We start from the raw sequence: 14,819 nt of genomic DNA on the forward strand, positions 1-14,819 counted from the left end.
GTAATAAGTAATAAATAAAGTATAAATAAATAAAGTAATAAATAAATTAAATAAATAAATAAGTAATAGTAAGAGACTACATATATATATATATATATATATATATATATATATATATTGTAAAACATAACATGTATTAATAACACAACCCGATTGTATGATCGATTCAAAAACAACCCAATCGCAGTAATTGTAATTGCGAAAATCACGTGCTGATTCGGCAAGAACGCTCTGTCAGCAATGCAAGATCATAAGGTCTAAAATTAAGGAAAAGAAGGGACAAAAGTAACTCATACATCTATGACGTTCGTCAATTCAGTTCGAATGTAAAAATGTTAAAATTGTAAAACAACAGGGACAAGTACAGTTAGAGTTTGATTAAGTTAATTCAAGTTAAAATTCCAAAGTATTCAATTCATTCCATGCCCTCGAATTTTTTAATCCTGTACCGATCACAATATCAAATTTAGTGAATTTTGCTTGAAACAATCAAATTCAATTTCAATCTCTGAGACGAGTATTAAATATGATTTCATTTATTTATGATTTTCCAGATCAATGAGATTGTCTCTATATCGACCAAGCTTGAATGAATACAACGTAAGAATATTGCCGCAAGAATTGCAGAAGATAAAGAACTCACGACTGATACTATTGATAGTGCCGCAGCATTCGCGCGGTATCGCCATTATGGCACTGGCAGCTCATTTGATTGGACTGCACGCTAAACTCGTCCTCTGTGTTCAAATTCTTCCTGAGGGTTCTATTATATCTGATGAACAAGTATGATTGATATTTTACATCCCTCCTTTTTCCCCAACACATACGCATATACATACACAACAGAATTAACAATCAAATTATGTAAATTTCCTGAATAGTCATCGCAATCATATAAAGATCATGACGTCATAAACGAGAAATGATAAAGAAACAAATGACATGCAAGAAACGGTAAAGTTTTCTTGCATGTCATTTAAAAACAAGGAAAATTTAGATAAAATAAAATAATGAGATCGTTTTAAAACACTTATAAAAATAGGTCGAATATTAACTATTCTTACTCCCCCTCCCTCTCCCCCTCCTTCTCTTCTTGACAATTAGTAAATAGTCATAAAAGGAAGCGGAATAGTCATAAAAGGAAAATAGACTACGCATACACATTGAATAAACTCACATGCCTTTTACAATTATTTGCTAATTGTCGAGAGGGAGGGGAGGAAGGGAGGGAGGAGGGTAAGAATAGCCAATACGGTCACAGCGACTATTCAGGAGCCTCAGGACTAAATCATTCTAATAAATTAAACTTCAAGCATCATATAATTTGCAATTAATAATGAAATTAACTTTTGTACAATATTGCAAAGTTATAATCTACGATACATATTTGTTTTTATAAACATTTGTAAAAAAAATTTTTTATAATAATAATAGTTGATATCATTTTCTTTTTATTTATTTAGTTGACTGAACAAGCCCGAAAAGATTACAACCGGGGGAGGATGTACCTGTCGGACTTCGCAACGCGTGAAGGTGTACCTGTTTTTCAGAATATCGCTGATGCTTTACAACATGCGATACAATTAGTTCAAAATCCTTGTTGACCTAAGTGCTCTTTACTGTTTTTCTTTTTTCTATTTTTTTCACACAGATAAGCTCATTAGTTTGAGAATTAATTTATTTTTATTCTTAACCATGTCCAGCTACCATTTGAGATCAATATCATAGATATAATGATGATAATGTATTATCATTATTATATCTATAAGAAGCGATTGTGTTAATTACAGTAATTCATTATCGCTATTGGCTGCTTTTGCTAATAAGATTGCTTTTTCTCATAATGTTTTTTTACCGTTAATGTCTCATTGATATACAGCCGCGTGTTATTTATGCTCTTTTCATTAATAATGTTGCTTGTTTACATAATATTATTATTATTATCATTTTTAAGTTCTTGACAAAATTAAAACATGTGCAATCAAGACTTTATGTCAAGATATTTTATTTATTCTTAATATTTGTCATGAACACGGCATTTTTGAAGCAATTATTTTTACTTTGTTGACCGTTACATGATCCTTTTATTTATTTTATTTTATTTAAAAAAAAATATTAATTTTATATTGATTTAATGAATCGAGTAGCTAACCATTTTATTATATGCTCTTCTCTTATTGAATAACGTTAAATCCTTATTTAGTTATTATAGATTAATAAAAAAAACAATCTCTCACGGTAGATGGACAATTTTTCTCTCATTTTTTAAATTGTAACTTAATGTTCGCAATTTTTTGTAACCTTTTGGTAATGTGGTTGAGGATTGATTTGATATATATGTACATAAAACTCATTGTTTCTAACGATCTAATCAAATTATTAATTTTTGGAATCTGATAAAGGAAGGATGCGAGAGAGAGAGAGAGAGAGAGAGAGAGAGAGAGAGAGAGAGAGAATGTGTGGAATTGCTTGTATTGGATCGTCCGGAAAGTTCGTGCCGCAAAAGATTTAAATTTAATAAATTTAATAAATGAAATTAAAAATTTAAATCTTCTGCGTTTCTTCAATTTTCCTTCAAAATCGGCACGAACTTTCCGGACAACCCAATATTTTGAATGCGTGATGCGTATCTCAGCTGAGTATATATTGATATGCATGGAATATCATGAATATTCGTGGTACATTTCAACACACAAATATGAAATTTTAACTGTCAATGATAATGAAAATTTCAGTATAAGATACTATTGTCTTATCCAAACCAATGTACAACGTATAAATGAACAAGTGAGTAAAAAAGAAAAAAAACAGAACCAATTAAAACGAGATGTTAGAGCTGTTACACTTTCCATAACAGTAACCGTAAGACATAACTTAAGAATTAGCTAATCAAGAATTAGTACAAAATTTTTAGCTCTGATTGATTAAAGCTAGAACATAAAAAACGTTAATAGTAAGCGAATTGGCCAATCACTACTTTACGTTCTCTACTGTGGTTGGTGTTGATTCGCTCACTGTTTAATTCTTTTTTTTTATGTGTTTCTAGCTTTAAAAATCATTTATACTGGATTAATCGATTTCATTCTGTTATTCAATTGTAATTGGTCAGTTTCTTATAGCTTAGCATAAATTAATAGTTTACGGCCAATATAAATGATCCTTAAGGGCATCCTAAAAACGATTAATCATAATATAAGAACTTATACACAATTTACAGACAATTTACAAACATTTACAGACAATTTATGTGTCACTGACACATCACATATATATTACTACATTAATATCTCACATACATAAATTTTCGTATAACAATGGCGTTTTAATTAAGCCCGATTGCATAAACGTTATTTTGACGAGACTTAAACGAGATTTAAAACTTTCTGTCTCATTTTCAAGCCAAAAGTGTGACAGAGACAGAAAGAGTTAAGCTCCGCTTAAAGTCAAAGTAACTTTGATGCAATTGGGCCTTCTAAGTCCAATTTTACGACTTACATGATATTTTTTCGTGCAAACTATTAATCTGTGGACTACTATTTCGTAAGTACAGATTGCATAGCTTTTATATGAAGCAAATGAGTGATTATTTCTAGTAGAATTAACTCAAGTTCGAATTAGTTCACGGAGTAATAGAAAGGAATAAAATCTCTGCAATTTACTTTAGATTCTGCAGCGGCAAAAAAATTCATGGCTCTTCTGACAACTTTGTTTTTCCGGTTGTGATGGAGATGGAAATGTGGCATTCACAATTGAAACACTGTCGAAGTGAAAATAACGTGTGTTGAAAAAGACTCATACCAGTAAAAATAAAAGTAAATATCATGGTAAAACGGTGCTATTATATTAACCTGTACCAATGAACAAAAAAAAGAAGTCTTTTCAAAGCATCGAAGATTAGTTTTAAAAGTTTGCAAGATAATTGTTGAGTTTAGCCTCTTCATCCCCGATGTTGATAAAATTAGGCTCATCCCTATCCATCTTACTGATGTTCTGCTTGTCGAAAAACAACAAAAGTATCAGAATATTAGAGAAAGAATATGACGATAATTTCTGATAAAATTTCCAAAATTGATATCGATCATATAATTTTTTCCTTAGGGCGAAAATATGAAAAGTAAAAATTTTTCGTTTGTATGTGTGTAAATTATATAGTATTCATTAAAAGTTACGAGCCACATAAATAATTTCTAAATTCGAGATATAAGATTTGAAATTTACAGGAATACAATAGGATCATAACATATAATGCACGTAACGTAAACTAACTTTTCAGCGCCGACAGTAAATTTGGAACACAGCTCAAGTACAATAATAAAGAGCTTTTGCAATATAGTAGATTCAGATAGGATGACGCTAAAATCAAGTTATTTGTGCAAAAGTCGAACCCAGTTATTATCCGATCTAACCCGACCCATATTTTCGGGTACCCACACATCTCTACTTATTGACTCATTAATGTAATTGTTTATCATTATTGTTTATTATATTTATTTTTATTAATTTACATTTACTTTACATTTTATTAATTAACGAAGTTTTGTAAAAGTATATTTTTGTAATTTCATATTATATATATTTACAAATTTTATATTTATTCTTTTATCATATTTTATATTTATTCTTTTATTAATTAATGTTGTAATGTTTGAACATCGCGTTACTATTTAGGACCAAAATTTTATACTAGCTGATTACTCTGAATTGTTGTTATACATGTTGTCTCACCTGTTTCTTTCCATTAGGTTTGAAGAAACAAATGAGAAAAGAAAAGAGGCTCAGAAAAAAAATCGTTTATTATATTCCTTTGCATGAATATAATATAAACCCGTATACACATAATCATTAAACATTTTTCTTTTCGGAATAAAACAAAGCTACTCCGTTTCTCATGCATTTTCTTTCAGCATCTTTTTTCAGCAACGAGATATTAATATATTATCTGTCATATGCGACAGTGAGTAAAAATTTTCAAAATTCTTATGCTCATATTTAATAATCGTTATATGATCCCATCGGAGTGAAAGATACTCGAAATATGTTTAACACGTAAATAAAAACTTATAAGAACCTCTGCATGAAATTATACGCTTATTGTTATACATTACCTTTTGATCGAAACGATTTCGAACGAACAATCGCACGAGTCTGCATGTAATATATTATTATCGATCAGATAAGTGACTTATTCAGTTTTTCAGTCTATTGTCCTCGTCATTTTTACTTTCTTTAAGATCGATCTTTTTTTCTGTGTTATCTTTTCCAGGAAAATAATACCTTCGTATATTCTTGAGAGATAACAACACCGGTATCATAGCCGGAAGAAATAGGGGAATGTATACGGCGTACCTGTAATATAAAATAATCATAAAATTATTTATTATGTAATTAAAAAATATATACTGAATTTTCGTAATGCTTTCTATTGATTTCATATGAATATAAGAAAACCTATAAAGAGGAATTAAATATTATCTCTTTTTTTTATGTTACATAGACGTGGATCGTCTATGTAACATTTCAATTATTTCAAGTAAAAAACAGTTTTTCGTTTCAGACACAAAAATATTTCATAATTTAATTAATCTCATAAAGGCCATAGCACACAAGAATATATTCTTCTTTTAGGAAAGAAAAATAGCTTTTCTTCTAAGAAAGAAAAATATCAACATGAAAACACATATCTGCACAGCGAATAAAGAATATCATTTTATTTATTACAGTAATTTTAAGAACAAAATTGCAAAATTTGGCTTTTTAGCAGACTTTATAGCTTCGTAAAATATAAGCCTAAACGTTTCATGGCAAAATATTTCTTCTACCAGATAATATATGATGAATATAGAGTCCGATAATATGATGCCTTTGATATTATGCCTTTAATATTACGCCAGCAATGGCTCACGTACAACACGCGATGTTGTTCGAAGGGAGGAATTTTGCGTATGAGGGAGAGGACGTCATTTCTTGGACGTTAGTTCTTGGGAGGACGTTAGTTCTTGCATTAAAAGATGAGAGCGGAATAGGTTTATTTTTATTGGAAACCACTATTTAAAAAAAACGCACCATGCTATCTACCGCAGAGTGGTGGGGAAATGATAGCGCTCCAAATTTTTGAATGAATTTTAGTCATTATTCCATTTTTTAAAGCTAATTTAAAATTAACTTACTTTTGATCCTCTGGAAAGTAAAGAAGCGCCAAGAGTGTTGGGTCGGAAAAAGCCGCCTCAGAGATAATAAAAGCTTCTTTGCTAAGTATGAAACTACGTTTGAGATCGCCTCGTTGCAGATGCTCAGCAGATTCATGCACTAGCCCAAGAGCAGTCTTGATTCTGTTTCCTACTACATCCGTGATAACGATATTGCTAATTTCTTTGAGTAGTCGCGCCAGTGACTGCAGAGTTAATTTGGCCGAAGTTAACTGCTCAACAGTGCGATATCTCAATAAGGAATCAATTTCCCAATCACGTGATTTTAATCCCACCAATGGTACTGCCGTTACTCCGTTAATAGATTTCTAAAAATTAATTATTTTTAAGTCGTTTACATTTTAATTTTTGTATTTTTACATTTGAATTTTTGTATATTATATAAAAAATTACGAGGTAAAATAAAATATTCTGTCTCATAAAAATCGTAACGATGTTTAAAGACAAATTTCTAACATAACATTATTTTGAAAGATAATTCCAATACCACAAATATGTTAAGATTATAATAATTAAAAGTTTTTGAGTTATAAACAGACACTAGATATTCATGTTATTTCTCAACGCACGTGAAATACTGCTGGCATACAAGTGAGTCGAGTGCTCACTGAAGTGAGATAACAATGGTTTGTTTACGTTTAGTGAATCGCATACAATGCAGTATCAATATGATATTCGTAATCTCATTCAATCTGTACTATAATGATTGAATCTGGGTACATAAATTTGAATAATTTACACAATTAAAACAGACTGGAAAAGAAATTAGAAATTACTTTATTTAAAATTAAGTCAATATATTAAAATTTATTATATCGTTACCATTTCTGGAATGCCTAGCAATAGTCTGAGTTGTGCCAGGAATGTGCCTACTATAGCAGTTTCTTCGGGAACAAGAGTAACAGCTTCATTTTCTCGCGCATTCTCACAAACCTCTGATGATGGATTAATCAAAATCACACCACCCCATCTATATCAATTGTACAATGTTAAATAATTGAACTAAATTAGTTTCAAAATAATGGATTTGTCGAAAAAGTTAATTTTTATAGAAGATAAATATATTATATATGTACACACACAGTATAACAAAGCAGTTTTATGTTCATGCACTTACTTTAATTCTGGAAAAGAATTTCCAAATTTAAAAGTAATATATATATTTGATATATCTATATCATTCTACGAAAAATTATTGCGTTTAATTGGTAAAACAGTCGAGTTAGTATTCCTTTAAGAAAATCATTACAATAGTAATAAATGTGTGAATCACAAATCAGAAATGAAAGATACCTTGGAGAGAGAAAGGCTTCCACATTGCTATCTGTTCGCGATCTGTGTCCGCTGCGAGTGTAGATATGTAAAGGCGCATTGTCACATGGTACCATATAAACGACTAAATTGATACATGGATGAAGACTAACCTGCGATGCTTTAAAATTTAGTCAGATATGCTAGAAACGTATATTTTTTACATTGTATTACAAACCTAATTTTTTCTCCAATGGTGTTACAAGTTGTGGCAGAACATTCTCGCGCAAGGCAAAGTGCCTGCGACTTGGGCTACTGTCAGGTACACGTCTGGGATTCATATCTAATGGTAATAAATACAGCCACTGTGATTTGATAGAAAAATTACTCAAAATGGACAACTCATCTAGAAACGGCTGCACATATTCTATAAGAAATTAAATTTTAGTTACAAATGTGAAGTTGTATTTTTGTTAATGATTAAAATTGTCAGTATTTAGTAATAATATACATAGTGTATCAAACATTTTTTACATTTTTAAAAATGCTTTGTTTTTGAGACTGTTTTCAGACTGTACCCTATTACATAGTTAATAAAAAGTCATTACAGAGTATTTAAAAAATTATTTTTAAAAAATATTTTTTTAATTTTACGATTTTTCAAGCCACTTTGATTAAATAGTTACATATGATATATACTTTCAGTTACAGTCTTAAGGTCCCAAACAATCTTCAGCTTTTCAGGGTCAGGATTAACCAAGGTGACTAGAACATCATATGCCAGACTGGCTGGAAATCGTCTTCTATTCTCCTCATCTAAGCTATACATGGTAGGCTCTGCAAGCGCATTTTTTGTCAGCGCCAATGACTTATCACGTAGAATCCATTCTGACAATACTTGTATTAATGTAGATATACCTGAAAATACATTTATATAACATTATAAGAAATTTATTACTTATTTAGGTATTTATATAACATTATAAGAAAATTTTATTACTTTTTAAATTTATTTTTGTAAAAATATAATTTTATTATATCATATATCATTGTACTCATTAGAAGGGACGGAAGTTTTATATCGAAATACTTACATTATATATAGTAAAAAATTATGCTTATTTTTACATTTGTATTCTAACATAAGTAATTTCTCTCAGTGAACACTGTGCTTACAATAAAGTTTACAGCCGTTTAAGTTGAATTATTTATTAAGTTTCTCTCTATTAGTTTACGAAATAATAAGAGGTGACCACTTCTACGATAACACCATGTATATTTTTATCATCTCATTTGATATTTTTGAAATTTCCTTGTTAAAATTCTTCATATATTGGGAGTACAAATTAGTTCGGTCCGTTTCCCTAAAGATGGTTCCAGCTGTTGTAAATAGTGACAGCTGATTTTGGCTGATTTTCAGAGAGGTTAAACATCTGCTAATAATATTCAGTTTATATTGCTTTGAGTTTCATACAAAAACCTTGATTTTTACTGTGTCGAATTTTGTATTAACCAAGCAGCATTTGCGGGAGGTTTTGATTGGAAGCTTTAATTGGAAGAAAAGTGCGGCTGAAGCCCATCAAATGCTTGTCAAAGTTTATGGTGACACTGCTCCAACTGATAAATCATAGGGAATGGTTTCGACGTTTCAAGGATAGAGATTTCAGTGTTGAAAACAAGCTTCGTTCTGGACAGTCAAAAAAATTCGAAGACAAAGAATTAGAGGCATTACTCGAAGAAAAGAGTCAAATGCAAGAGGAGCTTGCAGAATCATTGGTAACTCAACAAGCCGTTTCTGTACGATTGAGAGCCATGGGAATGATTCAAAAACAAAGAAATTGGGTGCCTTATGAACTGAAACCGAGAGACATTGAAAGGCAATTTTTCGCTTGCGAACAGCTGATTCAAAAACAACAGAGAAAAGGTTTTTTTTGCATCGGAGTGTGACTAGAGATGAGAAGTGGATATTCTACGACAACCCCAAGAAAAAATACTACGCTAAGCCCGGTCAATCGTTACATCGCTTCAACACTACAGCCGAACATTCATGATTCGAAAATCATGCTCTAATCTGATGAAACCAAAAGAGTCTTGTTTACTATGAGCTGCTGAAACCTGACGATTCCAATACGAGCGATCGGTATCGGCTAATTGATTCGTTTGAGCCGTGCATTGCGAGAAAAACAGCCGGAATACGAGCAAAGACATGATAAAGTTATTCTTCTTTATGACAATGCTCGGCCATGTCGCTAAAGTCGTAAAAAAATATTTGAAAAACGCTCAAATGGGATGTTTTACCGCACCCGCTGTATTCTCCAGACATTGCTCCTTCTGATTACTTGTTCCGAAGGATGCAGCAAGTCACCAGTTCACTTCTTTCGCAGAAATCGAAAATTGGCTCCAAAATTGAATCGCCTCCAAAGACGAGATGGAAAATCATTTTTTCGAGATGAAATTCGAAAATTGCCTAAGAGATGGGAAAAAGTAGTAGGCAGCGATGGACAATACTTTAATTGATCTATTCATTCATTTTGTTTTGAAACAAATGCATTTTTGAATGGACCGAATTGATTTGTACTCCCAATAGTTTTCCAAAATTTTTTAATAAATTTTTTATTTTTATATAATTTAGAAAATTTTTCAGATTTTTTTATACGAATTATAACACATTTCAGTAGTGCTGAGTCTATATTTTTTTTAGAATTCTTTATATATGTAAATTCTAAAATAGTTTTAAATTTATAAGATTTTTCATTTTATAATTTTTGAAAATTTATGATATAAAAGCTCAAAAAATTTAAGATATTTTTTCAAAAAACTTCATAAATATAAAACATGAAAGATTCTTAAAAATGTTATGAGAATTTTCGCCCGGAATACGTTTAGCTAAGAATAAGCTAATCATTGATTGCACTTTTAAATCCAGCAGATGTAATTGATTCAAACAAATTGCTTCAATACTAATCAACTTACTAGTTTCGGTGGAGAAATACAACGTTCTCTTTGAGCCAACTAGAACAGCGTCATTCAAATTTGTCGCTTCGAGTAATAATAAATCACCCACATCTAAATCGAAAGTCGAAGCCACTTTTTCAAGCTCGTGGTATGTTAAAGCAGATGCCAAAAGATTATTGGAAATTATTTGATATTCTACGTTTAGCTGATATATTTCTGAAAATCAAGGATTGAGATTAGCAAAAATTTAATATAAAAATTTAACGATATCGATGATTCCTGTACAAATTAATTAATAAATTAAGAGAGAGAGAGAGAGAGAGAGAGAGAGAGAGAAAGATGAAAAAGATAGATTCTTAGAAAGAAAAATAGGTAGAAATTTTGTGAGTGTCAGCTTAAACGCATTAATCATTGAAAGATAAAAATTCAAAATTAAAAATTTTGTTGAAAAAATTTTTTTTTAATATTAACGAGGATGAATACAAGTAATTTTATTTATAAAATTTTGTCAAAATTGTTTGAATCTTTTCAATATGCACAATATGAATTGTTATTAAATCTTTCGTGTTTTGTTTTTACTTACCAGCGTTTTCGAACGTACGTCTGATCTCATGTGCAAGCGATTCGGCGCGATTGTGTGAGAGTGCTGCGACAGTAATCTTTGTAGTGATTTTGATATCCAGTTTCGATAATTCATCAATTCCAGTATAAGGAAGTGTAACACGAGGCACTGTTGTAGTGTGCCACCAGAGAGGCACGCCGATTCCTAAGAGTAATACAGCGAACGACACGCTCGCGTATACTCTGTATTTTTCTGTAAAGAAAGATGACAAAATATTCTAAAATTATATAATATGCTAATTACATAATAAGCTAAAATATAAAAATAACAATAAATTCAAGGCTAATAAGAGTCAGTGCTGAAGAGGAGGTTGAACTCGCTTCGTGTAAGAAAACGTACGCCTTAATCACGAGAGAAGATTGGGTGAACGTAGAAAGTATGACCATCATATAATAGAAATATAGCAGAAATAATAGACATTATTATTATTTTTTTAAACTTTATTTGTTAATAACATTTGAACGAACAGTGATCACCACCTTTTGAAGATCACTGAGGGTGATCACTCAGGGTGACCTTGATAATATTTATCAAAATCGAGGTCAGCGTAGTGTCCGTTAATCTGAATAATTACCTGAGCCTTTAGACTACCGAAGCAAAATTTAAAATAAATGCAATGTATTTATTTAATATAAAAAATTTTCTTATTGTAGATAAAAATAATAACTGCAATAATAACATCGATCATTATATTGTTGTTTTTAAAGAACTAATTTCTAAAATATATATTAATATACATATATATGTATATATATTTTATAAATATATATTTTAGTTCTACATACAATTCAATGAAATCCATACTGATATTATAACATTTCCCGTAAATATTCACTCTCTTTTCTCGAATGCAAAATGTGAGACAAAAATAAAGAATATTTTCGGCAAATCACGACACCATAAGTATTTGAAATTCATCAGAACTAAGAAAGATTCAATAAGTTAATAATAACTGGCGAATTTTCTACATTATATATTTCTGTCCTTAGTACGTATTTAATTACTGTAACAATAATTTTTAATTATTAGTTTTAAATCCTAATAATTAATTTATTCTATTTCTTATCATTTTTCTATCATACAACTTATTATTTAAAAGCGCTAATTAAATTATTAAATATTTACCAGGAGTACTATTTTCTAAATGATTACACATTTAATTAATCATAATTTATTTAAATATTTAATATTAAATATCTGATATAAATTAAGTCCTCTCTTCGTATTTCATTTTTGAATATTTTTTTCGAAAATAAGCAAATAAATGTTTTAAACAACAGAGAAGAATGCGCAAAATAAATATTGTATAATTCATTTCCGATGTGATTCTTTTGAAATATCTTGTTTTGTGTATATGCAAGTCCACTTCTTTCTCGTAGCAGTATATTTATTAGTTTCATGATGAGGAATGTAGATTTTTTTTGTTGCTATTTTGATGTCACACTGCATTTTAGGTCTTCTTTTTGGCAAAACAAGGTATAATTTACAAACTTGGCTTTTTTAAAAAGAATTGTTTACATGCATATATCAAACAATATAAAGACTGAACAATACAAAGAATAATATAGAACAATACAAAAATTTAGATTATTTAATTTATGTTTTTATTGTTTCTTACTCATACATATGTAAGTCATTTTTTATATATAATAACAATAAAATAGTTACTTATTTCAAAATATTAAAAGAATTGGAGAACTTTCACAAAACAGATATAAAATTTTCATTCTTTTACTTTAAAAAAAATAACAAAAAAATATAAATATAAAAAAACATTAATCCTTTGCAAATAAAATTTTGAAGCATAAATCTATTGAAAAAAACAGTAAGTCTTGACATTTATGCTTTAAGATTATTTTAAAACGAACAATGAGAAATAACACGTATCTTTATTATTTTAATAAACTATTTCATCCAATGTGATGAACTTTTATTTGAGTACAAAGGAATTTTTACAAATTGGACTCCGAACAATATTGACTGAATGAAAAGTTAACAACTCTTTAATAATTCATGCGCAGAAATGTATTGATGTCAGAAAGCAACTATATGACAATATAGCGTTATATGACAATATAGTGTTATCTGTAAAAAGAAGTGGTTAGGATTATTAGATAAAATGATTATTTAACAAGAGATTTTCTCTTAAGAGGACAATTAATTACGTGCACTGATAAAGACTTTGTAAATCGAATGTTTGCATGACATTGTGGCATTATATTTATTAGAATAAAGTAATCGTTAATTTATAAATCAATCAATCATTGTTCGATTATAAATCACGATTGAATATAAATGTAACTGTACGAAATATAATGTACTCATCCAATTGTACAAAAATATTCATTTTACATTTATGTTATTATAATAACAATTAATGTTATCAAATATTACTAATCTTTTAAAGACACATGGGTCACATCTCAAAACATTCCAAAAATATCAAAATTTCATAGATTGTTCCATTATTATATTTGAATATCTATATAAAATTTCAGCACAATTTTCTTATTAGTTTAAAAGTTTAGTTTAAAATTTTCTTATTTGTTTAATTTTGTTAATTTTGATTCTTAAAATCATGTAATACTTATTTGCAAATTTGAGAAAGTAACATTAACATTTAAATTAAATTTTAAACATATACAATATGATCAAACAATTATAAATATATATGCAAAAGTTTATTTGGATATACATTTTACGCGTTAAAAATTATTTAAAAATAATTAAAATTGCAGTAAAATATAGTCATTTTGCTGCATAAAATCATTATAAGCCAAATTATTTGTTGTTTTGTGGTTGATTTCAAAACATATTCACAGGCTAATATTATCAAAATTTTATAAATACTACAAAACAGGCGCGCGCTACGTGCGCATTATTTAGCATTTGACACTATTAAACTACACTATACTATAATTCCACTGTACTATAATTTTTGTTTGTCAAAATCCATGTGCTTATTTCATGAACGACGTAAACAGTTATAAATGCAATGATAATTGTTCACAAAGTAAGTGCATAGAGAGAACCAATCAGCGTCGCGGAATAGAGGCAATAATATACTTCGAGAAATTTGAGACATTCGATGTATTAATATGGATTTTTTCAAATAGAAATGTTGGCTAATATTAGCTTATTTTGATTGATATTTTTAGCTGATATTGTATAGCCAAAACATCCTCAAAACAAATTTTTATTCTTACAAACAAATAAATTATATACTTTTTTGATTTATAAAAATAAAATAAAATACTTAATTTCATGCACAATTAGTAAACTGATTTATCATATCAATCAATCATGTTTTATTTATTAATCCCTTCAAACCTGATTTTATTAAAACCAAGTTAAAAAATGTTTGATTCAATTCACGCGCATTTTAATAAGTAATTCAATAAATAATTAATTTTTTTCCAAAATTTTGACTATTTTTCCAACATGTACATTATTCATCAAATTCTCAGATGACGTCGATAGAATTAAACAATTTCAACGAATAATATCTCCAAATTTGATGTAAATTACATGAAGGTATTAATATATTGATATATCAATTGTTATTATTTAATTACATGTTTTATTTCTTATGCAATAAGCAGATATAGAATTTCTTAGATTTTTTCTACTCTTCTCATACTTACAAGTAATAATAGTATGTTTAATATAAAGTATACTTATTTACAATATATTTGTTTAAATCATATCTTCTCTCTCTCTCTCTCCTTTCCTCTCCCTCCCTCTCTCTCTCTCCTCCCCTCTCCCTCCTCNCCCCCCCCTCTCCT

General features: G+C 29.1%; 2 protein-coding genes across 2 annotated transcripts in view; one reads left to right on the forward strand and one right to left on the reverse strand.

The window, feature by feature from the left end:
* The window catches only part of LOC105622790, a 5,523-nt gene extending 3,919 nt beyond the window's left edge, over positions 1–1,604 (forward strand). The window contains exons 7-8 of the mRNA XM_012204202.1: positions 555–783; positions 1,464–1,604. Coding sequence (XP_012059592.1) covers positions 555–783; positions 1,464–1,604 — 370 coding nt within the window. The remainder of the gene's footprint in view (positions 1–554; positions 784–1,463) is intronic.
* A 3,177-nt stretch (positions 1,605–4,781) lies between these two features.
* Positions 4,782–14,819, reverse strand: part of LOC105622791 (GPI transamidase component PIG-S) — a 21,641-nt gene continuing 11,603 nt past the window's right edge. Inside the window, exons 2-9 of the mRNA XM_012204203.1 lie at positions 10,996–11,226; positions 10,431–10,628; positions 8,157–8,375; positions 7,696–7,884; positions 7,500–7,638; positions 7,029–7,176; positions 6,168–6,514; positions 4,782–5,346 (exon numbers count right to left, since the gene is read on the reverse strand). Of these exons, the coding sequence (XP_012059593.1) occupies positions 5,187–5,346; positions 6,168–6,514; positions 7,029–7,176; positions 7,500–7,638; positions 7,696–7,884; positions 8,157–8,375; positions 10,431–10,628; positions 10,996–11,226 (1,631 nt within the window). The 3' untranslated portion in view covers positions 4,782–5,186. The remainder of the gene's footprint in view (positions 5,347–6,167; positions 6,515–7,028; positions 7,177–7,499; positions 7,639–7,695; positions 7,885–8,156; positions 8,376–10,430; positions 10,629–10,995; positions 11,227–14,819) is intronic.

Source organism: Atta cephalotes (assembly GCF_000143395.1).
Source record: "Atta cephalotes unplaced genomic scaffold scaffold00048, whole genome shotgun sequence".
NCBI lineage: Eukaryota > Metazoa > Arthropoda > Insecta > Hymenoptera > Formicidae > Atta > Atta cephalotes.